Genomic DNA, 27990 nt, shown 5'->3' on the forward strand with positions numbered 1-27990 from the left:
ATGAGTCAATTATAGGAAATCATTTGTATTATGAATCATGCAGTCCTCCCAGATGTAAAATAATCTTAAAATATTTTAACATGATGATGATGCCCGAGGAAACTTGGGGGGGCTTAGTATTATTCAAATCATGCAGATACACATTTCACAACTTCTGTATTTGGTTTTTGTGTTGGATTAAATTGTTTTTAACTACATGTACATTAATATAAAAAAGAAATCGATCAGCAGATGTTTTATTAGCCTAATTAATTCAGTGTGAATTATGGTTTTGCCCATTTTACAGATTTTTTCAATACTGTCAAACCGTTACATTATGACATCAGCCATACAAAATTATCTTGATTTCTCTAAATTGACAAGTCTCATAAGTTTGACTAATGTTTTATTACATCTACGGGATATTGAGGGAAAAAAGGATGTGTTCCTATTTAAAAGAACTAGATTGGCTTATTTAGAAATCAAAATAGCATTCAATTCTAAATATAAAAGTATAATTTGAATTTTTCTCTCATTTAGCTGTATTTAGTGGTATTCAACCTTATCTCTGTATATAGGACATATTGCCATTGAGAAAATAGCCTTGCACAGAAATTTTCTTTAGTTAAAAGGAATATTATTGTATAATTACTTCGTGAAGAAATTTTTAAATGGATAAGTAGTATGATATTTGGAATTAGTTCATCGTGATGCCAAGATTTTTAACTATTAAGCCAGTGCTTTCTGATAATTAGGTCATGTATTCACTCAAGTAAATGTGATTGTTTGTCGTGTAAGAAACGTATATCAGCACCGGTAAGATTTTCAGGGAAAGGACAAGATTTTTTTAAAAAAGAAATTCAATGTTCTGCTGATGGCAATTTGATGCCATCAAAGACTGATTTCACGGATCTGAAATTGCAGATGATTAACTACCAACATGACTTCTGTTTCAAGTGGTAATTTTAGCTAATAGCCCTTTAAACAGTGTTTAAAAGGAATCCGGGTCAGCTTGGCCCTAAAATATACTCGGCCCCCGAGTCAGCTCGGCCCTATACCAACTCGGCACGGGTCAACTCGGCCCCCACTTTTCAATTATTAATATTTAGGTTTGTGTTATCACTATTTATTGTAATTATTTATAAATATAATACACGGATTGACAGTAACAATTTTTTTTTATGATAATTTTAATTTTAAGTTTTTGACAATTACAAACAAATAAAATGAAATTGGTAAAACGCCCATTCTCAATAAAATAAAGCATTTGAGGTTGAAAAATATTGAAAATTTGATGTTGTCATTGTGTCATTTTTTATCGCTGAAGTAAAAGTTTAGGGTATTTTGCAAGTTTGCCAGAAATATTTTGAACAAGAAACTATGATATAACAGGATGGCATTATTTCGGTAATGACACTGTATTTCTTCGGTAACGTAGATTTCAGATCTAATAATGTAACATATTGGCTGCATATTAATAACAAATGTCTGTAAAATATATCAAAATCTGTAAATTCTCTTTCTAGAGGGCCTTTCTAACCCAGAAAAATTCAAGGAAGTTGGGTACCTTGCTAATTTTCAGTCAATTTCTTCAAAGTGAAATATTCGTAGAAAGCAAAAAATAGTCAATTTTGGAAATGATTATTTTATGTCTTCGTTCAAAGGACATATATCATAAATAATATATGAGAGGTCGAATGCATACACAAATGTTGTATTAGCAATTTTTTTTCAAAACATTCAACTTTCCACTTTCTTAATATTTGGAAAATTTATTGCTAAGCAGTTCTGTATTTATCCCCATATAGGATGTCACGTATGTTTCATTTTATTCAAATGCAAGTAAAAGGATGAGAAAACAATTTTATTTTTTGTAAAATAATTTATATTTATGGATATTATTTTAACATTATTATATATAGAATGAAATACGGCCAGTAAGCTCTTTGCAGAAACGAATTAGTTGTTGCTGAGAACATCAATATCTTGTAATATATTTTTAACATTTCTGCTGGTACATCAACATATTATAAAAAATATCTTTCCTTTGTAAAAACAATTTTGTATCTTCTTTCATCTAATACAAGGTAACCGTTACTAACAGGCATGTTAATCCCAACTTTATCTTTAATTTTAAAAAAAAATGTTGAATTGTAAGTTGGAGTAACGTATGTTTCACACTCGCTTATTTATGAACTTTATCACGGAATTCAAACTTACATGTAAAATCGACTTTTTTTATTTAGGAATCAAATGTACATCATTCTATTTCATAAAAATGCGAGTTTATGTTTTTATATATGCATGTGTAAACAATATAAAGTCTGTTTGATAAAAGTAACGTTTGTTTCACTGTGGTTACTTAAACAAGTTAAAACTCGACCAAAGTTAACAAAATTTACTTACTAACGTCAAATAGAAGTATTATGTTGCTGATATACGTGCTTTCTGACTTCAATTTCCCTTTTGATAAACTTACTTTAAAAAGTTGATAACGTATGTTTCTGTAACGTATGTTTCATTTTTACATTGAAAGTGGGTTAAAAAATGACACAAAACCGTTTAACCCGCCATAATTTGTGGTTAATATATCAGAGTTACACACATGTTAATTTTCTTTCTTGTTTGGATTCTTCTTTGAATGGATTGGCTCTTAAATAATGGTAACGTATGTTTCTTTTTAAAATGCTGTTGAAAAAAAATGAATAAAAAATGAAAATTTCCGAAAATATAATGATATTTGAGAGGCTGCAAGCTTATTTTTACTTATAATTATATATATGCCGTATTATTAAGCATGCATCGATTCAATTATGTAATTTCGGTTTCACTTCTTATTGTTTTAGGTTTGTCACTATTTATTTATATGCATTTGGCGACATTTGATCATCCATTATATCAATGAGATTTTAACAGTAAAATATAATTTTTACCAATAATCAAAGTTCATATACACACAGCAATGACTAATTGCACATGTTTCGTTTATTCTGGAACTTATTTTTCTGAAACACAATTTCAAAGTTGAAAATTCTAGGTGGCGACAGTAACGTATGTTACATTTTAGGGCATTAATGGTACTTGTAAAAGAAAAATAACAGATAGAAATGTAAAACTGAGAGTCCCTATTAGACAAAGTGGCAGCCACCTTTCTAACGACATTTTGACCTCAAGAAAAACCTTCGTATAAGAGCTACCCAGTGGAACATCAAATGCTGTGTTTTATTGAGAATGAGCGAAAAGACGTTAAAGGACTCCTATTGTCACGGGCTTTTATTATCAATCAATGTGTATATTAAGGAAACCGATTAATTAGGTGATAATTATGATTGATTCATTCATTCAAATTTGATTAGTGGCCACCTGCAATTAATTAGACGCTTATGATATTAAGTGAACACGTTTTTGTTTCATTTTTTTTTTAATATTACTTTACAAACAAAATGCTTCTAAGGAAACACATTTTTATTAGATCTATATTAATCTTATCGAATATTCAAGACAAATAAATAACATTTTCTAAATAATTACTTTATTTCGACAGAATTACAATGTATAATTATATAATAATAAGATAATGAAAATTATTTTTTTTATTATATTTCATTTACCTTAACAACATGCAAAGCAAAGTTAATACGTTATATATATTTTTGTAAAGTGGGCCGAGTTGACCTGTGCCGAGTTGACCCGTGCCGAGTTGGTATAGGGCCGAGTTGACTCTTTTCCGTTTAAAAGTCCCTCAATTTTTTTTAAATCTATGATGACTGCTTCTCATATTTTTAAGTTTTATAACATTGTAAGTTGGCACAGTTATTTATGATATATTTTGTACTAACTTACCCAGGTCAAGTAGCGATCAAATTTGTCTTGAAATTGAAATACATATTTTGCATCTGCCACAGTGAAAAAAATGCAGGCTGACATTATAAATAGTCAGTTGCTTCGTGATATTTTTTCTCACAGTTCATAGGTCCAGCCGACTGGGACTCTGAATATCATCATCACCAGGTTCTGCTGCTGGCTTGGCTATCTAGTTGCATTACACATTTTCTCTGTGAATATTGAGTCTGCAAAATTAGCAGTTGTCCTATTGCCTGAGACAACCATTTTTTGGCCCTGACAACTAATTTTTAAAAGTTTACTTGCCCGATGGACAAGTAAAAATTTGCAAAAAGTATTCATCAAAATGTCAATGAATAGTGATAAAATGCAAGATATCAAATACAATTATCGTAGTTTGCTTACATTTATTACTGAAAATAAGTTTGCAGATTTGATCAATAATTGCTTGGAGATGCTCTGCTGAAAATATTGGGACAACCAGTTTTTACTTCGGACAAACAGATTTTCTTGAATTGGTTGCCCGAATCATTGGAATGACAACAATTTTTAAACCCTAATTTCACAGACTGCCGCTCTATATTGAACTTTGTACCAAAATTTCTTAAATTTAAAATGACTCAGAGCTTTAGTCAATACAGTCACAGTCTCTTTTGTGCAAATTTCTCGGGACAAGAAAATTGTGCAGTCTGACCAGGACTGAAACCCAGGACCTTCTGAAAACCATTCTGCTACGAGGGAGTAGACCTATCTACAAAGCTATTTGGCTACTGACACATATTACATCTTCTGTATTTCAGATGTGTTTGAAGCAGTGACTAGTCAATTATTTGTGGAACTAAGACAAGTTTACAAGGATACTGGAAAAGGTTAGAGTTTACCTGAAGTAAAACAAATTGTAGTTATTTTAACATAATTATAATGCTTAGCCCTTAAACTATTGGAACCAAAAGTAACTGGCAGTTTCAATGATTATAGAGCCAGGCCAGCCTGTATATTCATGCAGTCATACTGTCAGTAGCTCTTTTTTTTTTAATTTGATATATATTTAAATCCCATGAACTTTCAATGGACTGTTCTCAAGCAAATCCATTACACAAATTCAGCAAGATACATGCACCAGTTTTAAAATATGAGAAGATAATCGAGATATTAAAGAATATTATTGAAATGTTATCAAATTCAATTAGCTTATAAGGAAAATTAGGAAAATGTTATATAAAACCTCATTCTAAGTCAAGTTTTTCATGCAAATAAAAAATTTACCATATCAGAGAATTACTTTTTACAATTTTCTGGAAAATTAGCAAAAAATGCTACTTTCTATGTGACAGTGTCTGGTAATAAGATTATGCTTGCATTGGTTGGTGTGATGAAAGAAACACACAATTAACCTCTTACCAACTAGATACATGTGTTAGCTATGGAAAATGGCATGCATGTAGTTGGTAAACGATTTTTAAGCTTTTGATATATAGAACTGTTCACTTGCTATAATGTACTGTTCTTAAATTTTTATGATAATTTTCTTTCATTTTCAGTTACAGATGAAATTTTGTCAGCGTAAGTTTGATTAAATCTATTCAGGAAGTGTTCCTTATGGTCAAATTAGTTCAAGATAAAGTTGGTACAGAAATGCAGCTTGAACTGCCTCATTAGCATAATTAGAATAAATATGTGTCCTAACTTAAATTACTCTTAGAATTTTAGTATTTTCTACAGTTTCCATTAAGTGACATACGAGTACATTTTATAATTATAACCTCAGGGAGACAAATATTTTGGTTGTTGAATAGTGGTGTTGCTCAACAGGGGTAAAAATAGTTGAAATATTTACTCTGAGAAGAAATAATATTGCTGTTGTGAAGAAGGAGAGCCACTATAGAGGCTATACTGTATACTCTATTTGAAAATAGATTTTGTCCCCTAAATGATCTCATGAACTTGCATAATGTTGCTACTATTGTTTTAATTTAATTTGTTTGGTTGGGTTTTACATAGCACCAACACAATATAGGTCATATGGCAAGTTTTCAGCTTTACTGGTGAAGGAAAAACTCTGTAGCATTATTTCAGCCACAAATGGGCACCATAGTACAAGTTGGTTTGAACCAAAAAACAAAAAGACATTATATGATATAATAGAAAATATTTCAGGTTGAGTAATGTATATCAAGCTCCGTTATTGCCGGCATTAGATCTGGTTGACAGTAGAAGTGTTTCTCGACTTGTTTGTCCTGCAGGTAGACAGTTGTATCAGGTAATTCATAATGGCTGTATTTAATACTGTTACCATAGTAACTTAATCAGTCTTATTTACATAAGGATATATACATCATAGCTGTATGCTATGTCCATGTTTTGATACAACATATGCCTCCTATTACAAATCAGATAACCATGTGTTTTGATGTTCTTTCTATATAAGTGAACTCTAGCATCTGTAACAACCAAGTTGGGCCTCCAGTATGAAATGAGGTCAGCCTTTACATCTATGCAATATGATCACATTCTATACTACAAATATTAGCAGCAGTTACAGCACATAAATATTGTAAGTTTGTAACCCCTTAAAATTACAATGGATACTATTAGTTCGATATTCAGAGCAAGTCATAATTATCCTTTATACAAATTTTCTTTAAAGTTTTGACAAAATACAATGCACATAGTTACAGGCTACCTGTTTTAGCCAGATACCTTAGAGTGCTAAACAAGCTTCATTATTGGCGAGGGATCATCACTCGTCCGACTATTTAACCTTTTGGGATGCGCTGGCTCCAAAATCATGTAATGATCCCCACTCATCAGTTGATTCAGCTCTTACTTTTGCTGATGTACAGACTAAGTTGATACTGCCCAGTCAGGAGCCACCTAGCTCCTCCTTTGAGTCTTCCTCCACTAAATTCAACATGAGGTGACTGCTGCCTTCATGTGTTCACTCTGAATTGCTCCTATAATTCCTATTGTTCTCCTAAGAGATTTTGTGACAAATCCCCTGCAGCCCACCTTGATGGGACACCCTCAAGTCTACATATAAATTGTTATACGCAAGAGGCTGGTACATGTACTTTAGAAGCAGTCGTAAAGAATAAAATGTGGTTGAGGTTGTTTGTTCCATTTATTTTCATATACCTTGTGTACTTATAGTGTTAAAACTGACATGAAATATTCTAATATTATGTGTAAGCAGGTTCTTTTTATTTGTTTCTAATATTTAATTTTGGCAATGAGTTTAGCCTTATGTAACCAGTTATTTATTTGTAGTATTACATGCACATGTATATAATTATATTTATGTATATTTTTAGGTGATTGGAAGTTCAGGTACACCATATACATGTTTCAAGGGAAATCACTACTGTTCTTGTCCTGCATATAGATTCTCTGTTTTGAATAAAGAGGAACTATCTATGGTAAGTATCTGTATAATATTAGGTACATCTTACATGTATATATTTAATATTTATAGCAACTCTTGTTGTATTGTTAATCAAGTTGAGTTTTGACAGTTGTGCACTTAACTCGAGCCTGTAATGTACTGGTAGTAAAACATCACTAATTTGAGGTAACCACAAGTGAAGTTAAAAAGTTAAATTTGTAGAAAGAATCATGAACTTTTCTTATTGTCATAAATGTTTATGATGCACATCTAATAAGATTTGATACAAGTCATCTAATTATATTAATATAATATTTTCAGTGTAAGCACGTACTTGCAGTGAAGCTGTCAGATGCTATGGAGGTAACTAAGAAACTTGAAGTGACAGATAAAGAATTGACTGACTTGTTGATCAACTTGGAATGAAAAACTGGACTAAAGCAGATATTCAGGATTTTTAAGAGGAGGTTGAATGCTGCTTAATTTTTATCGTTATAATTTAAGAGTATTTGATATGGAAGGAGTTTATAAACTGAACTGATCACTTTTACAAAAACTGTGAGTTCAGTCACAGGTTTATAATATGATTATGATAAAGAGTAAAAACATACAACATGATTTGAATAAACTTTCATAAAATCTGCAGGGGAGTTAACCTTCAGTATGTTTGGTTTGAAACATCTAAATTGAGCTATTGATGATGAGGGGCAATATTATTAGGTAACAGATTTCTAAGGGGGGGAATAAACTTGTTGTCTTGTAAGTAATTGATTTGCACTGTAGAGCACAGTAATTCTAACCGAACTAAAATTGAATAAGATGCTAAATGTAAAGAAATTTTAATTACATAACATTTTATTTCAAATGTATTACAATATGAACTATTCCTGTAATATAATGTAGTAATGACAGGCCTGTCCAACAGATAGGCCAATCAAGTGCATTGTTACACAGGCCTGTCCAAACAGAAAGGCCAATCAAGTGCTTTGTTACACCATATATGCACAGCATAAATAGGAATTCTTACACCTACCTTGTATGAAGTCAGATATATGCATTTCACACCTTTTAAGATAAATGCACTTTCAGTATTTGCACCATGTGATGTTCCAGTAGAAATCATATTGGATCCAATCTTATATCAATTTAGCCTTGTTTTCATTTCCAGAGTACGAAAATCAATATAAAATCTATATCGCACCCCATCTAGTCTCTTTTTCTTTCTTTTTAAGAGTCAAAAATCCATGTCTAATCATCTTTGTAATTGAAGTACCGGTAATAAAGTTCTGATGTCAAGAAATGGTGGTGTGAAATAAAGAGGTCATTTAACATTGTGGAGAACAATACTGATCCTATTGGACTTGTACACAGCTGCAATAACCATATCAGACTTGGCTAGCAGCTCGTTCCAATATAGTATTAACAGCTGTTTACACATCCAATAGTTCAGTATTGTACTCAACAATGTATAATAACCTCATGATATATCAATAAATCAAATGGTGCCAGGAATATTACTTCTATACTCGATGTAGTTCACTTAGCACATTATAAGTATTTAATCTGTCGAAGAATATAACTGAAATACATTGTATTGTTAAACTGGCTTGGAACGTAATAATAAAACAGGCAGATTACTTCTTTTTTTTATTAAAAGACATCATTTGGCTTGTGTATATAATTAAATTTTATACATTTAATTATATTACATTTAATTAATAATATCCATCAATATCATTCTTAAATTAAGATCCAGGTACAGGCTACTGATATTAACAATGAATAGAAATTGTGAAATAAAAAAATGGAAAAAAAAAATAATATTGTTAAGGTATCTCAATGAAGTATTAAGCTTCCCACCGTTACATTTTATTATTATTGTTTCATTTTGTTTGTATATGAAATATTTGTTATTTTGTCATATGAATTGAATAAAGCTGCTTTATTTCCAAATGTATTTCTTAATATAACAACCTGATTTTTAGTAATTAATTATGCCCCACTTAAATGAAGTGTGGGTATATTGCTAGCATTTGTCCCTCTGTTGGTCGGTCTGTCTATTGGTCCGTAGACCAAATGGTTTCCAATCAATAACTAAAGAAGGCTTATGGTTTTTGGGTCAGAAGTCAAGGTCACATTGACCTTGTAGGTAAAAACGGATTCCGATCAATAACTTGACAACCATTGGACTGCTGGCTCTCAAACTTCGTAGGTGCTTTAGTCTAGGCAAGGAGATGACCCCTATTGATTTTGGGGTCAAATGTCAAGGTTATATTGACCTTGTAGGTGAAAACGGTTTGCCAATCAATAACTTGACAACCCATGGGCCCTTGGCCGTCAAACGACATATGTACATTGGTCTTGACCAGTACATTAACCCAATTCATGACCCCTATTGAATTTAGGGTCAGGGGGTCAAAGGTTAAGATCACATTGATCTTGTATGTCAAAACAGTTTCCTATCAATAACTGGACAAGCAATGGGCACTTGACCTTTAAACTTCACAAATGCATTGCTTTTGGTCAGAAGATTATCTTAATGGATTTTTTGGGTCAAGGGGTAAAAGGTCAAGATGACAAGATCTTCTAGGCTTAAACGGTTTCTGATCAATGTTTCAACAACTCGTTTTTTTTTACTTAACTAAAAGTGCTTTTGGTATACACATTTCAAGGTCTATAAATGTTATATAAAAATTGGCTTTCATTAAGGAGGCCTACATGATTCATAAAATTTATGCATATATTATTAGGTAAGATTTGTGATAAATTTGTCATAAAATTGCTGCACACAACCTTTTTGGTCACAATGGCCTAGTGACTAGTCATGACTAGTAGATAAACCCTATTTATTTTTTGGTCACTAGGTCAACAGTCTGTCCCAATAACCTGGCCACATGACTAATTGGCTGCCAATAGGGGGCATACATGTTTTACAAACATACCTTGTTCATTTATATCCGGTAACTACAATGTATATAGATGGCTATAGTAACTCTGTTTACAGAGATAGTTTTTTGCTGATAAATCTTAATCATGCATTTCAGCATAAAGATTTGTTGATAAGTGTTTAGGGTGGTTTAATTACTTAATTGGATTCATGGAAGGACAACTTGCCTACAATTCCTTTTAAAAAAAAAGCTGAATAAAACGCAAGTCAGTTTTGACCAAGTTTTAGAAAAAAGATGTTTTGCGACTTTTCCAGACTTCTTAAAATAAACAATATTGGAATAGAAAAACACCTTACTTTATAAAGCTCATTCAAAACAGAAGTCAGTTGTGGATTCAATTAAGGATTACAGTACAGTTCTTGTGTGTTAAAGTGAACAAGCAAATTCCTTGAATTTATATCCCCCCACCGAGTACTGGTTATTACTAACACAACAACTGAAGACATAAGGCTTTATTTATATATATTTATCATGGCGTAAACAGTAATATTCTTTGTACATGATAAATATTCAGGGCAATAACAGAGCTGTAATGTAATGAAGGGTCTGGTCTGAACAAGGCAACAAATTGTGCACATCTCTTCTTGGTATTAATGATTCCTATAAAGTTTAATTGAATCCAGCCAGTAGTTGCAGAGAAGTAGTGTGGAAACAATTATTGCTCTATATGCATACTGCTTTACTATTCAAGGGCCATAATTCTGAGTTAAAGTGTCTGACAGGAACAAGGCGATGATATGGGCATCTCCTGTTGGTATTGAAGGTTCCCATAAAGTTTCGTTTGAACTCCAGCCAGTTGTTGCAGAGAAGAAGCGCGGAAAAGATTATTGCTCTATATGCATACTGCATAATTAAACAAGGCCCATAACTCTGAGATAAAGGGTCTGATCGGAACCAATTTACCATATGGGCATCTCCTCTTGATATTGATGATTCCCATCAAGTTTTGTAGAATTCCAGCCAGTAGTTGCAGAGAACTAGGGCGGAAACCAAATTCGGATGGACAGATAGACAGAAAGACTGACGGACAATGCCAAAACAATATCCCCCACCTGATTCCATCGGCGGGGGATAATAAAGGCCTATAACTATGCTGCCTGCAGTTTACAAACTTTTTGTTTGATTTTTAAGAGTATAAAAGAAATATATCTTTTGAGCAAATGTCACATGCACAAAATCTTTGCTAAACAAAAATTTTCAATTTTATAAAAATGTTTCATTTTATATAGCTATATACCACTTATAACACTGAATGTGTAATTATGTCTGGCTGGATCATTTCAAGTCTGTATTTCTTTCTCGAGTTTGTTTTAGTGGTTACCGATGAAGGTAATGTTTGATGTATTACCAAGGTGAGTTATTTTTGGCTCAACAAATACAGATGAAGTCTGAAGAATTTAGATGCCATTAGATGCCTTAATGTAAGGGCCAAATACAAAATTAACATGTTCCAGTATATAAAATGTTTCCAGACCTTGTCAAACCAATGATACTTTGGTCTACTGCCCTCAAATTGCAGTGGGATGGTTGGCCATGATCTGTATATATAACAACTATTGATTTTGAGGTCAAAGGTCACCTTGACCACAATAAGCTTGGTTGGTTACAACACTTGTGAAGAGTTGTGATGCAAATTTTACAAAAAATGATTGCCCTGCCTTGTATTGCTTTCTCTCAAATAGAGTGTTTAAAAATAACGAATAGTTTTTATATGTTAACATATCCAACTATTTTTTTTATTCCATGGGAATTTAAACATTTTTGTTTTGTTTTTAGCTAGAGTGACTTAAAATGTGGCCATTTCAATTATTTCCAGTAAATGTTGATAAAAGACTATGTCAAGGTGCGTCAGATCAAAAGCTGGTAATTGTCAACCTATTATATCATTTGATTAATGTAGGGTTTTATATTTTTAGTGCTGGTGCACAAAGTTTATTTTATTTTTGAAACTTGTAAAAGTACCTTTTTAAGGGTGATTTAGACCAAGTTTGGTAAACCATAATGGTTCATGAGCAGAGGATGTTTAAATCTAGCTTTGGTGACCATAAATGGGGCCAACTGATATTACAAATTGTTAAAGTTGCAGAAAAGTGTGACAGTTATAATTAATAAACACCAAACAAAGTATAGCTGAGAAAAAGGAGCAGATCTTTATTTGTAACTTTTGAGTACATAATAGATCACCCTGAACTTTAAACAAGAGCTGTCTAAGGAGCAGCACGCTCTACTTTTCTCAGTTCTTGATAGTATGATAAAAGCGGAGTAGAAAAGGGGGCATAATTATGATATGTTAAGCAGAATTTTTGCCTCGATTTACAACTAGTATTTCATGGTTTTTAGAAATTATGAAAATTTTTAGAGTTAACAAGTATTCCACGTTTAAATTGAAAATATCTTTGATAGTCTGAGAAATTATCCATAACAAAAAGGTAAATCGGGGCAAAAAAAATGAGGTCAAACAGGGGCATAACTTTGCGGAATATATATAAGGATAATTTGCCATTTTGATATAACATCACATGATGATAGTGAACAAGTAAACCAAGTTTAAATAAATAGCTTTAGAAGTTTCTAAGAAAATTGACCTTTACCTTCATCTATAAAGGTCAGTGATAACCTTTATCTAATAAAGGTCCGTGACCTTAACCTCCTGACCCCAAATCGGTGACAGGTAGAACTGAGATGTACTCCACATACGAAGTTTCAACGTTATGGCTTTATTATTGAAGTTAATGGCCATTAATAAAATCTTAACCAAAAAGATTTACCAATGCCAACAAGTGGGTCATGACAATACCACCAAAAGTGGAGCTAATAAAAACAGAGCTCACCCTGAACCTTCAGCTCTAGTGAGATATACAAAGAAAAACAAAACTCATCTCAATGAAAAAATGCTTTCATTTATTCATAAATTATTTTTATAATTACACATACAGCTACTCTGTTTCATTAAAAAATATCTAACTTAAAAAATAAATGATATAATTTCATTTTAAAATTTTTAAAACAATACAGTCAACTTTCAAACACTACTAAAATTGATGACATGTTTTAAAAGAATGTGAGCAATAAACTTAAATCTACTTAAAAACATAAAAATGACAATTTTATCCTCTTTAAAAAAATTGATGCACTAAGAAACATTGTTTTAAGTATCACATATTAATAAATAAATACTCAAAAGTTTTTTATAAAGTAAATGCCCATGAAGAATATAAATGGATTATTCGTATTAGAGTCTCATAATAAACAATCTCATATGGAGAAGTTTGTTACAGTTTGCTTATATAAAAATACCCCTTTAGTTTCTATTTTCAACTGTATGTTAACAATGGGAAAATTTCAATACTAAAAAGAAATTAAACGAGTTACACGCTAATTTAAGTACATTAAAAAGAAATCGGGACTTGGTGTGATTTCTGTATCATACTTATTGTGTTTCTGCTTTCACAACTATCTTATATCAATAAATGGAAAAAATGTTCATGTCATTAAACTGACGAAGCCTAATAGAGCGAAACATGTTTTGATAAATTGTGTTGGTTTTTGTAAGTTATTTATTTATGACTATAAAACAAACAATTCTGACACCATACATTGCAATGTAACTTTTATACACTTATTTGTTGTCAATGAACCTTTTTTTATTTCAAGGAAAGCTTTAAGTTGTTTCATTAAACATGCAGCACAGCAAATATTTCCCCAAGAACATTTATCAACACCTAAAGCACATTTTTGTTGGGTGGTGATTTTGTAGACACAGTCATACACATGAAACTAAAAACAATCTTACAAACATTGGATAACACCAATGTATCCCTGAGATCTTTATTGTTTTCATTCTCACTCTGCTCTTACATATAACATGCATACACTCTACCTGTAACATGCCACAACTGACTTGTTACATGTAACACCTTATGTGTAACATGCCACATCCTGCCTGTTACATGTAACATACTATGTGTAACATGCCACCCGTCTGTTACATGTAACATCCTATGTGTAACACGCCACATCCTGTCTGTTACATGTAACATCCTATGTGTAACATGCTACACCCTGTCTGTTACATGTAACATCCAACATGTAACACCTTATAGATAACATGCCACAGTTCGAATCAAACATCTTTCATACATAGAAGTTTTACACACCAAATCATTCCATTTTAATATCTCTGTTACAAAATAATGTGAAAAGGTGTTCTTTTTATACAAAAATACCAAAAGCTTTTCCTGTCACCCTATTTTAAAGATTGTCCTATTAATTATACAGAGAAAATTTGAAGCTTGTCTTATCATTAATACAGAAACACACACAATATCTTTTTAATTGAATGATGTTATGATGTAACAACAGAAGACTTTTGCTTAAAAAAGCGTTGCATCTTTACACTACACAACCTAATATTTCATTTAAAACACATTTACTTTTAACAGATTTTTATGACCACATTGTGCTTTTTCACAGTAGATTTTTATACAATTTAAATATACAATACTGCAGTAACAATGCAAGACTGAATTCTGAAAAAGTCTTACACATTATTGCTATATAACGGTAATATCAATAAAGGGGCATAATATCATAATGCCCCCAAGTAAATTTAATGTAATGGTGGGATATTCAATGTTTGTCACACAAAAATTATAAACACACACACACACACACATGCACATATGTCATATATAAATTCATACATGAAAGGAACACTATTGAGGTCTAAATGCATAAAAACATGAAATTTGAAATTCTTACATAGATGAACTGTTACGCTTTAAAAAGAAAAGAAAATGCAAAAGATATTAAGTGTAATTGAATGAAAAAAAGTATGTGATTTGATTTAAAAGCAGTACAACATTTCATTTTCCAGTCATTGTATGCAAGGAGTAAGCAAATAATCTGAAAATTTGCTCACTAGTTAATGGTCCAAACATACATCAAATGGTACATAAATCTTGATAAAATGTTTCTAGTCTTTTCTCATGTAAAAAAAGAAAAAAAAGAAGAAAAGTTATTCTCATGTAAAAAAGAGAGAAAAAAGGCAACAATCTCAATGGAGTCCCTTTAACAATATCACCAATCCCTGACCACACAAACATGACATTAACTGCATTCACACAACAGGATACACTCGGAGCATGATTCAGGTTCAGTGAGGAAGGTGACAGCATCAATTAAGACTACACTTTCATTCTTTCACTGTCATCTGTATGATTAAGCGCGGGTAGAAAAATCATACCTTTAAAATACATGTATAGCTCCTGTCCTTAATGTTGACATCTTTCTTTATACATTGTGTACAGCAGTTAAATACTCCATTCTTCACCTTAGTGCAGTAACAGGTTAACTCCTTCTAAATTTAACAGGAGTTAACCAGTTATTGCACTAAGGTGACGATTTGTACAATTATTCTGCATTCAAATATTCATGCAGTTTTCTAACCATGCAAAGTTTAAATTTTAAACAACTGGTTCAATATGAACATATCTATACTTTTTTTAAGTTTCCACCCCTATCCCCTTGTAAGTAGTCTTGGCAATGGATCTTTTCAATCTTTAATCATATAAATTATGAAAATTTTAGAGATGTAAATTTGTTCACATTTGACAGGTACTCTATCTATTCTATACCCAATGAATGACCTCTGCATCAGAGCAGAGCGTCTTATATACAGTTGAATTATTTACAGAAACTATAAATAAGCGTAACAATAAAAAAACAAACAAAAACATTCAACAATTAACAAATAAAAGTTGAAACAGCAGTATAATTTGCAGGAGAAATTGCTTTTTTTATTTCTTGCAATGAAAGAGGTCAGAAATAATGTCTGAACTTGTCTTTACAATCAATTAAAAAAAAAAATCTGGTATGTTTTCATAATAATACTAATTAATATCTTTTTCAATATATAAAAATTCAATTCAGTTTGTAAAATAACTAATTTACAATTTAATGTCGTGGTTAAAAGTGTACTCATATTTTATTTGTAAAAACAAAATTAATAAAGATCTACTTAAAATATCTAATATCACCATTTAAATACACTGGTATATTTGTTTTATGTAAAAAAACTCAAAATCTATTACACTGGTATATTTGTTTTATGTAATAAACTAAAAGTCATCATCATCTCAGCACATAAATTCAAAAATCTTTCTAAAACATAGAACTTTGTTAAAACTAACAACAGGGTTTTTCTTTTAAAAGTAAAAATTTGCATATATAAAAATTTCAGTTCATTTAAGATCACTTGTATTTTATATGGTTTTGTATATATATTTTTTTTTTTTTAAATTCTCCTCAATAAAAAATTGATGAAGTTAATTAGGAATGACGGATTTTCTTTGATGCTGGCGTACCACAGGATTGGTTCGGCTCCATTTTCCTCTTCATGCCAGGCTTTGCAATGAAGCGTTTGTTTTCACTTTGGTTCTTCAGTTTACCTTTCTGTGTCTTCTGTCGTAGCCTACGTAGCCTCATACTGATTCTAGTCGTCAGACTCTTGTTGCTGTGAGTCTTTTTCGTCACCCTCAATCCATCACTTGCTGCATTAGAATTGTTCAGATTTTTACCGAATTTTGATTTTTGAGAATTTTTCAGATTCAAGTTTCTCAGACCTAACTTCACGTCAGTTGAGTAGAAGTTCACTAGATCTTTAACTTTGAGGTCTGTATGCGGCACTTTACTCGTGGGGACGTTTTTCACATTTTCTGAGGTATTTTTGCAAGGCTGTAAACACTTCTGTTGAAGACTACTAGCTACTGTATTTGTACCATGTGCATGAGATCTAGTTTGATGCATATTTGTGTCATTATTAACACTATTAGTCAAAGCATTCACAGAATTTTTCACACTTTCCGGTGATTTCTGTGGAGAACTACGTGTCGCCATACCAGTTCTACACAAGTTTTCACTAGAACTAGTCTGTAGAGGTGATGCTTTGGGCTGGGGTGATCCCAGCGATTTTCCTTCATGTTTCTTATGACCGTTTGGCACAGGTGACACTAAGTGCGAATTTCTTATCTGTACACTTTCATCTAAACTGTCTGAGCCTCTATGCATAGGTGATGTTATCACTTTGTTACTATGGTTCTGTGATTTGGCATGAGATTCTTCTTTAGCTATCGCACATGTTTTATTATCTTTCGTATGTGCGTGTGTTTTGTTCTCTTTTTTCACACCATTTGACTTCTTATCCTCGTCATTTTCTAGTTTTGGCTTTAGTGCTGCTAGTGAAGGCACAGTATTTTTTGCATGGACCTTCTTTGGTGATTTTGTTAAACTCTCCTTTGCTGTCAACAAATCCATTACAGCATGGTTATCATGAGATTTCTGTAGGGCAATCTCTTTCATTCTTTCCTCACGTTTCTTTTTCAGAATTGAAAGTTTTCGTGGACCAAGTGGATCAATTAGGACAACTATTGCACTTGTATTGTCGGCTTTCATTAGCCTCATTCTCCATTTGTTCAGGGCAGCCTGTACTAGACGTTCAGCTGGATTGATCCAGTATGACAAGGGGACAGTCTGAAATTACCACAAAAGCATATGAATTTTTTTTTCCAGATGTAAAACATATTATTGCACAATTTGGCAAGTAGAAATCGCCAAAAGTAACGATTGAAAGGAGCAGATCAGCAATTTCCTCATTCAAAGTTAGAAATTCAACAATATAAATATATTTTCACATTTGCTTATACGACAGATTTTTTTTTAATATTATAAAAATAAATTGAGCAGAATAGCTAGATATACAACAGAAATTTGAAGAAACGTTTTTTTCACACTTGTGTTAACTTTCTATTCATAATGTCACTTAATTATGATAAGCAATGGTTATCAAAAACTTCATTTGCTACTAAGTATTATCATCTGCTTCATATACAGACAAAATCATCATAAACAGTATTCTGTAATATATGTTTGTCTGTTGGAGTGGAATTTCAACTACTTAATATTGAATCACCTTTGAATACTTAGGAATGCTTCAAGACAGTTCATAACCCTTTTAAACAAGTGTTGTCATTAATATTGGGTGCTTCATTTTTACATCCATAATAAAGTGTACCAAATTTTGTTGGAAAATGGGCACAACTTCAAAATTAATATCACTGTTGCCTAACCTGAAATTTTAATTAAAACGAAAATAACAGTTAGAGAAATGAACATGGGCCTTTCATGTACCTTAAATTGATTTTATTGTAACACATGCCTAAATAAGACATGACATAAGAAAATCAATATTTCAACATGAAATTCGAATGTAATCAGTGTTTTTTTTCACTTTTGGGGGAAGGGGGTCAGTGCCCATTGGAGGGGGAAAAATGCAACAGGAGGGGGATTTTTATACGGATCTAAAATATTGATGTGTCACATGATAAACTTGTTGGGATACCAGGAGTAGCTCCCCTTACCTATATGAAAAACCTTGCTTAACAGTAAGTCTTACAGGCATAAAATAAAGCATTTTTCGGCAGTTAGTTGCAAAAAAATGATATTCATTGCAGGCAGATTTGGGCTGCCATATTATAGGGGAAAATTTCAGCTTTCAGGGGGGGAAAAAACATACTATTTTGAGGGGGGAATAGGGAGAATTTCGCCGAATATTTTGGTGAAAAAAAACACTGGTAATCAAGAATAATATTGCTGACACAATGCCATTGCTTAACAATTCAATTTTCAGTTTAAATACCAGGAGATACAAAATAACAAGAGTGTCACAAATGATCAATAGTGAATACTCACATCTGATTTTTCTTATCTGACCTATGACCTCTGCAATTTATGATTTTGACCTTGGTCAAAGGCTCCTGAATTTTCATTCAACATGTTGAACATTTGTCCCAACTTATAAAACAATCCTTCTATGTAAGAAATTTCACCTTGGCCTTTGACCTTGATACTTGCATCATGTGTTCAACACTATGTCTCATGATGTAAAACATTTGTGTCCAGTTATACTAGGATCCCTTCATGCATATGCTACAGGTTACATATCTTGTGACCTTGACTCTATTGACCTTTGTTATCATGTTATGCTGACAAGACTCAGTGCCATGATAGTGATCATTTTTGATATAGTCCCTAAAGTTATGACCACCACATATTAATTGACCACACATAATTTCAAATTTTTCTGTGACATTTGGCCTCTTAGTGTGACCATGACCTGGGTTGCAGAAAGAATTTTATTTGAGACACACCGCATTATAACTAAAATCAACAACTTGTATCAAATACATGTACCTAAGATTGTAATAGAATGGATCGCACTGGGCATTTTGCACCTTGTACATTCTTGATCTAGCAAAATCAAATGGCGCCAAATTACTGACCGGTCCAGATACTAAATAGTTATGTTTCAAACTGAGCAATGTTCAATGTTTCTAAATAGACTGTTAAATGTGTCTTTTTTTGTAAGTAAAGAAACTCATCTGAACAATCCGAAAAAAATAAGAAGACAAATAAATACAATTGGTATGAACAATAAATATTATCTTAACTAACCGGATCATTGATAACTTTGTATTCAAACTGACATTCTAAATCAAACACTGAGCTGACTGACTCCTCTGCAGTCAACATGTTCCATAAACCATCAGAGCCAATGACAAGGCACTTATCAGTAGCAGGATCCAGTTTGTGAACAGATACATCAGGTTCAGGGGAGACAACAAACTCTTCCTTCAAATAGTTGTAACTCCAAAGATCACCTGTGAATAATTTAAAATATATTGTAAAAATCTGTGGCAACAAAAACATCAATCTAAGATACTAACAGGAAAGTCCACAAATACATGCAGTCTGAACAAACTTAAAAATGTTGCTTGCTTATTATATAATTGAAATCCCTCAACTGACGCTAGATGTTTTACATAAGAACCTGTAGCAAAAGAATGCATTTACTGGATGGTGTATCTATCTCATAAATACAAACTGACTTTTCTTGCATATCAGACAGGATTATCTCCCGTTAACACAGGTGCTAGAAAACCCTGTCTTACACCGCCCATGTAAGACAATTTGTGTGCTTTAAATGACGTCATTGCTGCACGCCTTTTATGAATGAATTGCGTTCAAAGGATGACGTCATTTTACTGTTATGAATGAAGTTTGTAAGTTCATACGCTACTATAAGAAAAAGGTGCGTTATGAAAATAATTGATATTTAATATGCAAGAAAAAGAATCATACACTGGCTGTCGGTGCAGACAGGAATATCTAGCTCTCGGGTAAATGTTCAGCGGAAACTCAGCAGAGCCTCGTTACCGCCGTAAACAGTTACCCTCAAGCTAGATATTCCGGTCTGTACCGGCAGCCAGTGTAAAATTCTTATATCTCCTTACCACTTTTTGGATAGACACCCAGTACATGTCAAATGATAGAGGATTTTAAATTAATGAAAATACAATACTAAATTTATTGAACGAGTTAAATAAAATCATATTATGCGAGCCTCTGGCAAGCGTAATATTCTTTAAGTCAACAAGTTCAATAAATTTAGGATTAAAATTCAAATCTCACAAATATAATATTTTGTTTATCATATATCCAAACTAAGAATGGTTTACAGTTGAAAAAAGAGAGTATTTTTTCATTGACAACAGTGTAATGCTAAAATTAGCCTGCTTTGAAGCTTGTTTGTATTAACACAAATTATGTCATGACTGTCAAATTGTTATTACACTAGTGTAATATTGTTTTTACTAAATTTCATTAAATGACTATTACACTCCTGTGCGGTGGTTCATGTGATAAAACTATTTCTAAATCTTATAACTGTTAACAATAGCACTCAGCTGTAAGCTCAAATTTCTGTTACATTATTAAAGTATTTACAACAATTTTAACATATGTACAAGTACACGGTATCATCTATCACATTATGTTTATTTTAATATATGTCATAAATCAACACTTCAGAGCCATCAACCATAAATTTTTGCCTTCAAAAACAAAAACAATTCTTTTTAAAATTTTACCTGCCTTTATCTGCTAAAAGCAAAAGACCCTTAACAATGTCCTTCGATTCGTTCGAAGTTTGCTTTTTGCAAAATATGTAAGTATGTGCAGCAAAATTGCCTAAATTTCCCCGACATGAGAAAATAGAATGAAAATCCAAAATCACACCTCCTACAGGTATTTCTCCCTGCAAACAGAGCCCTGTACTTTCATACATGAAAACTAGTTAGGCCTAACTGATTAATATTTTAGTAAGTGACTTGTACAGTTTATAAAAATAACAGATTTCTATGACAATCCACCTTTATAATTACATTACCTAGTGAACGGGCAACAGCCAGAAAGGGAATTCTGTCTATCTGTGTACTTCTTCTTATAGGTCCTCTGTGATCAGTTCTTGGACGATTCCAAACGACTCTCTGTACCCCAGATTTTGCTACAACTTGACCACCACTTAACTCGATACGTTTTAACTCATCAGGATCATCTGGTTTGTGCTCCTAAATCATAAATATAATGAGTTTTACAACAGTTGTTAAGTTTTGTAAGTGTCAAATTAGCTCAATTGGTAGAGTATTGGACAGTGAATTGGGCATACCAGTTTCAATTCCCAAATGGTGCAGGTCACTTTCTTTGTGATTCATCATACTTCTTTCTATGGTCATTTGTACTGTACCTCTTCTTTGGCATGTACAGTGAAGTTCAGTTCCTTGAGTAAGTGAAGGTAAATTAAATGTACTCTGGTAAATTCTAAGTGGATTACTGTCCTTATTCAAAGGATAAACTATCAACACCACAAACAGTAGCTAAATAGAATGCTCTATCGATACAATTATAGCACATTGCACTATTAACAAGTCTTATATTTCAGGGCTAAACTTTACAAATTCTGACGCGTTTCTTTTAGCCAGAATTTTTCGCAAGGAGTTACAAATAATTTGGTGATTAGAACTTTTTGTACTGTTTATGCTTTACCCTGGTGTAGTATCATCGTACATGATGAACTTGAGCTGACCTATGTATAATGCTTGTTTGCGCATGCTCCGTATTTTCTAGTAAAATATCTAAGATCACATGTTAAGGGTTTACAGAATAAATTTATATCTTGTGCTGAACACTCGTCGTGTTTTACTTTACTTCATTGTATCAACGCACTTGGTTTAATTTCTATTAATTATTGTTCATAATAAACGAACATTACAACATGGTGTCAGAGTAAAAACGTTTAATAAATAACCTGGACATACGATAAAAAAAAAAAAAAAATTGGAATATTTATCTAAACAAAATAAAGTTACACAATTAAATTAATTTTTGAAAACAAAATGGAATTATCTGGATTGTCAGTGCCCCAAATGGACTGGGAATCTTCGAATTTACCTGAAGCTTATAATAAATTCGAACGTCACGCAAAACTAATGTTTACAGGACCTTTGAAGAAAAAGTCTGAAGAAGAACAAGTTTCTTACTTTCTATTATGGATTGGTGATAAAGGGCGAGATATCCACTGCACGTGGAAAGATATTTCTGAAGACGATGCCAAAAAGATCGACACGTTCTACAGAAAATTCAGAACTTATGTGCAACCTAAGCTCAATCCAATATTTGCTAGGTATAAATTCTACAATCAAACGCAGGGAGAAGAAACCATCGATTCGTTCTTGACAAAATTACAAATCTGTGCACGAGACTGCAGTTTTGCAAACACAGACGAAATGATACGGGACCGTATTGTATTTGGCACAAATTCTTCTAAGGTTCGAGAAAAGCTAATCAACGAAGGTGCAGAATTGACCTTAGATAAAGCTGTACAAATCGCTCAAAATATGGAATATTCCAAACAGCAATTGAGTTCAATGGCATCTGCGGCGGACAAGGACGTTCACCACGTGGCGAGGCCTAGAAAACGTTTAGTCCAAAGGCGGGAAAAGCCACAAGACAGTGACGGGAAAGTGACCTGCTCCAGATGCGGGACAACACATCAAGAGGGCAAAACGTGTCCAGCGAAGGGGAAAACGTGCAGAAAATGTGGCAAACTGAATCATTTCCAGAAAATGTGTAAATCACGTAATACTGTGAACAATATAAATTGTGAGTCGGACTTATCGAGTGACGATCAGGATTTCTATGTATGCACGGTAAATGATTTCAATACTTCTCGACCTGATTGCGCAATGGTTAAACTCAAAATTGGCCGAAAGTCCGCCCCTGTAAATTTCAAAATAGATACAGGTTCTCAATGTAACTTGATACCTCAGGAAATGCTCAAGAAACTAGATTTCAAAGGCCCCTTGCTACCCTCTGATGATAGGTTATCTTCCTACACTAAAGACCCTATCCCAGTTTATGGAAAGGTCAATTTACCCTGTAAGTTCAAGGATAAGGAAATCGTTGCATGTTTTCACGTAGTAGGCAGTAAATCTCCAGCATTATTAAGCTTACAGACTTCAATAGATCTGAGATTGATAAAACTGACCTATGCTATAGAAAAACAACCAGTCACGTTAGATAAACAAAAAATCTTGACTGATTACAATGACGTATTTCAAGGCATTGGTTTATTCCCAGGTACATGCAGTTTACATTTAAAACCAAAAGCTATACCTGTAATTTGTCCACCCAGGCGTGTACCTGTAGCTTTACAGGACCGTTTAAAAAATGAGTTGAAGTCTATGGAGGATAAAGGAATTATCCAAAAGGTTACTAGACCGACTGACTGGGTCAATTCATTAGTCTGTGTGGAAAAACCCAGCACTGGAAAGCTGAGGGTGTGCTTAGATCCTAAAGCACTAAATGACAATATCATGAGACCGCACTACCCTATGAGGACTATAGAAGACGTGACAAACCAATTGACAGGTGCTAAGTACTTCAGTGTATTAGACGCAACGAAAGGTTATTGGTCGATAAAATTGACGGACGAATCCTCATATTTGACGACATTTAATAGTCCCTTCGGTAGATACCGATATTTGCGGCTTCCTATGGGTATCAAAAGTTCCCAAGACATATTTTGTCAAAAAATCGACGAATTCTTCGAGGACGTGACGGGCGTGACGTCAATAGTAGACGATCTTCTTGTGTACGGACGGACTATCGAAGAGCACGATGCAAACCTGACACGTGTTTTGGACCGAGCACGTGAAAAGGGTATTAGGTTTAACCCAGACAAATGTGTTATCGGCTCTCAGGAAGTTAAATACTTTGGTCACGTACTGACAGCTGACGGTCTTAAGCCCGATCCCGAAAAAATCAGGGCAATTGTAGAAATGAAAGCCCCAGAAAATAAGTCAGAGTTGGAAACTATTCTTGGCATGATCACGTATCTGTCAAAATTTGATTCAAAATTGGCAGAAATGGTAAGCCCTATGCGTGACTTGTTGAAAAAAGACATTGAGTTTATATGGGACAGTGCGCAAATTGACGCCTTTGAAAAGGTTAAAGTCGCAATGACTAAGGCACCAGTCTTGGCATACTATGACCCGAAAAAGCCTGTCACATTGCAAGTCGACTCGAGTGCACGTGGTTTAGGTTGCACGTGCTTACAGGACGGCAAGCCCATTGCATTTGCATCAAAGACATTGACCCCTACAGAGAGAGGTTATAATAGAAAAAGAGACATTAGCTATACTTCATGGTCTTCGACGTTTCAAGCAATACTGTTACGCAAGACATACTAAAGTTGAATCTGATTGCAAACCTGTAGTTTCAGTTATGAAAAAAGAAATATGTCGGGCGACCCCCAGACTACAACGTCTCTTATTACAGATTCAACAGTTCGACATAGAGGTCGTACATGTTAGCGGGAAAAGCATTCCCGTAGCGGATACATTATCCCGTCATTTTGTCAAGGACACGTATCCAGAATTGTCTGACGGACTTGACGTGCACGTGCACACGGTTATTAATAGTTTACCGGTTAGCGACGGAAAATTACAAGACCTCAGACTTTCCACACAGCACGACAGTCAGTTTCAGACACTGAAACAAACAATTATTGACGGCTGGCCTGAATCTAGGCATGAGTGCCCGAATTCCATATTAGAATTTTGGAATCATCGGGATGAACTCTCGACTGTAAATGATATAATTTTCCGTGGTCAAACATTGGTCATTCCAAGTTCATTGCGAACTGAAATGATTAACGCTGTTCATGTAGGTCATATGGGAGTGACTAAAACGCTGAACAGGGCAAAGGATATTATGTTCTGGCCAGGCATGGTCAAACAGGTCACAGACCACGTGTTAGCATGCCCTTTATGCCTAACACACAGAGCATCAAATGTGAAGGAACCATTAAATCCCCACATTGTGCCCCAAAGACCCTGGCAACATATTGCCGCTGACTTATTTACGCTTGACGGACGTGATTACCTTATAACTGCGGACGTCTACAGTAATTACTTTGAAGTCGATGCATTGCCAGAAACAAAAAGTAAAACTGTTATTAGAAAATTAACAATGCATATGGCTCGCTATGGTCAAGTAGAATCATTGAAAAGCGATAACGGGCCACAGTTTAGCTCAGAAGAATTTCAAAAATTTGCTTCTGACTGGAATTTTAAACATGTAACATCTTCACCTGGATATAGCCAATCCAATGGTTTCATAGAAAAAATGGTCTCAATAGCCAAAAAAATCAAAGAAAAAATGCCACGAGACCAAAACAGACTCATATTTAGCATTTCTGGAATATCGTAACACGCCTTTAAACTGCGGATATTCTCCCGCACAACTATTAATGGGCAGACGGTTAAAATCCATTTTGTCTACAACTAATGAGCAATTGAAACCATCTTTCATTAACCACAAATCTGTAAGAAAATCTCTGCAAGAAAACAAGGTTACGCAAAAGAACTATTATGATAAAAGTTCGAGGTCACTTCCCCCGCTAAACAAAGATGACTCTTGCAGGGTGCAATTTGGGAAAACTTGGAAACCAGCCATAGTTCTAAAAAAGAAGGGGAGAGATCATACAAAGTGCAAACTGAAGATGGCGCTATTTACCGCCGTAATCGCCGCTTCATAAACAAAACGCGGGAAAAGAGTCCTTCCCTAATATCCTCCACCAAGGTCAAGATCCTCATGATATAATCTCAAACAAAGCACCTTTAAATGATACAGGTATTTCCCAGAATATTCAAAATCCTATTAGCCATGAAACAAGGTCAGGCACAGGTTATCAGACGCGCAGTGGTCGAGTAGTAAAACCTAATAAACGTTATAATACCGATGAATGGAGCACTGTTAATTAATCATCCGGAATTGATTGACATTATGATCTAAAGAAAAAGAGAGAGAGAGAGAACAGAAATAAAATAATAGTAAAAAAAAAAATTGTGACTTTATAAGACTATTTAAATTGTTCTCTTCAGTATGTATATGCATTTTTAATCATCATAATTGTTTATTATCATATACAATTTTATTAACATGTGTTGCTTATTTTTTCTTTTAAAAACAGGGAGATGTAGTATCATCGTACATGATGAACTTGAGCTGACCTATGTATAATGCTTGTTTGCGCATGCTCCGTACTTCTAGTAAATCTAAGATCACATGTTAAGGGTTGACAGAATAAATTTATATCTTGTGCAGAACACTTGTCGTGTTTTACTTTACTTCATTGTATCAACGCACTTGGTTTAATTTCTATTAATTATTGTTCATAATAAACGAACATTACAACACCTGGGGTTTAAAAAAATCATGAGGGCAAAGTCCCTGTTATTATGTGGTTACAACTGACTAGTGCGTAACTTGCAAAGACCTCAAATATAATGATTTGTAAATATACCTTTGTCAATAATTTTGCCTTTGGTCTAACTATCTTCTCCGACTTACTCTCATTGCAACCTAAGACAATTGCCGAATCACCAACATGACCAATATATAATTTAGAGTTCTTAATTATACATATACTGGCTGTTGTTCCTGCTGTACTTGGCAATCCACTAGCTGTTCTTGGCCACTTATCTGAAAATCAAGACATTCTATTTTTAGATATCACATGATGTTGATTTTTTTTATCTCTTACATAATCCATTAATTATTGTGTCGTACCCAAAAATTCACAATTACATTATTATCTGTTAAGATAACTGCATTGTAACTATTGATTTTATAATAAACTACGCTTTTATAGATCTTATGAAATATAACAAATTAGGTCAAGCCTCATTTTCGAATTGGAATGAAATCACCAGACGGTTACCAAACGCGCGGGATCATCGCTGTATTTGAAAAGTTAAGGCTTCAAAGCAAAATTTCTGACAAATTTTAAATGTATATTAATTGTATTAAGTGTACTGATGACCAATGGTTTGAGAGTCACTTCAAATTTAGTAGAGAACTTGAGTAAATTTTACACTATCGACATTTTCAGCCAGTTTCAAAAACGTAAAAGTAGGACGAAGTGTCCCGTTCAAGAAGCGTGCTTTGAGACGTACCAACTTCTTTCCACATTCCCAAATGAGTGTCCATGAATGCAGACTTGATGGCGTATAATATATCATCATCATTGTCACTCCAAAAGCAATCATACTTTGTAATTTCATCTAATAAATAGTCACGAGCGTACTTTGAAGCTTCCCCACCACCATGGCCGTCAAATATGCCGAAGTAAGCAAATTCAAACCCTCCTTCATCGTTTTTCACAAATCTAATAGCATGTCTATCTTCCATATAACGGCGTCCACCTTGGTTACTATCCTCTGTAACCCTCAAATTCATGCCAATCCGATAACTCGACATTTTTCTCTCAAGTTATCATCCGCCGCTTTTTACGTTTGGGGAAATTCGCACGAAATACATACAATTTGATTGGTTAATTGAATTTGACCTCGGGTTAAATTTATTTTTAGAATGAGATTC

General features: G+C 33.4%; 2 protein-coding genes across 2 annotated transcripts; one reads left to right on the forward strand and one right to left on the reverse strand.

The window, feature by feature from the left end:
* The first annotated feature begins 789 nt into the window (after window positions 1-789).
* Window positions 790-9151, forward strand: LOC132738390 (zinc finger SWIM domain-containing protein 7-like). The gene is made up of 6 exons (XM_060725883.1): window positions 790-938; window positions 4623-4691; window positions 5364-5385; window positions 5980-6082; window positions 7134-7238; window positions 7526-9151. The coding sequence occupies exons 1-6, from the start codon at window positions 920-922 to the stop codon at window positions 7628-7630; spliced, it is 423 nt and encodes a 140-aa protein (XP_060581866.1). The 5' UTR covers window positions 790-919; the 3' UTR covers window positions 7631-9151.
* Window positions 9152-13032: 3881 nt separating this feature from the next.
* LOC132738392 (uncharacterized) lies at window positions 13033-27934 on the reverse strand. The gene is made up of 5 exons (XM_060725884.1): window positions 27567-27934; window positions 26915-27093; window positions 21437-21617; window positions 19663-19868; window positions 13033-17682 (listed from the first exon to the last, which is right to left on the reverse strand). Exons 1-5 carry the CDS (start codon window positions 27868-27870, stop codon window positions 16483-16485), a joined length of 2070 nt encoding a protein of 689 aa, XP_060581867.1. The 5' UTR covers window positions 27871-27934; the 3' UTR covers window positions 13033-16482.
* Between the last annotated feature and the right edge of the window lie 56 nt (window positions 27935-27990).

This window comes from Ruditapes philippinarum, unplaced genomic scaffold (assembly GCF_026571515.1).
Source record: "Ruditapes philippinarum isolate M1 unplaced genomic scaffold, ASM2657151v2 ctg917_1_1_1_1, whole genome shotgun sequence".
In the NCBI taxonomy this organism is placed as follows: Eukaryota; Metazoa; Mollusca; class Bivalvia; order Venerida; family Veneridae; genus Ruditapes; species Ruditapes philippinarum.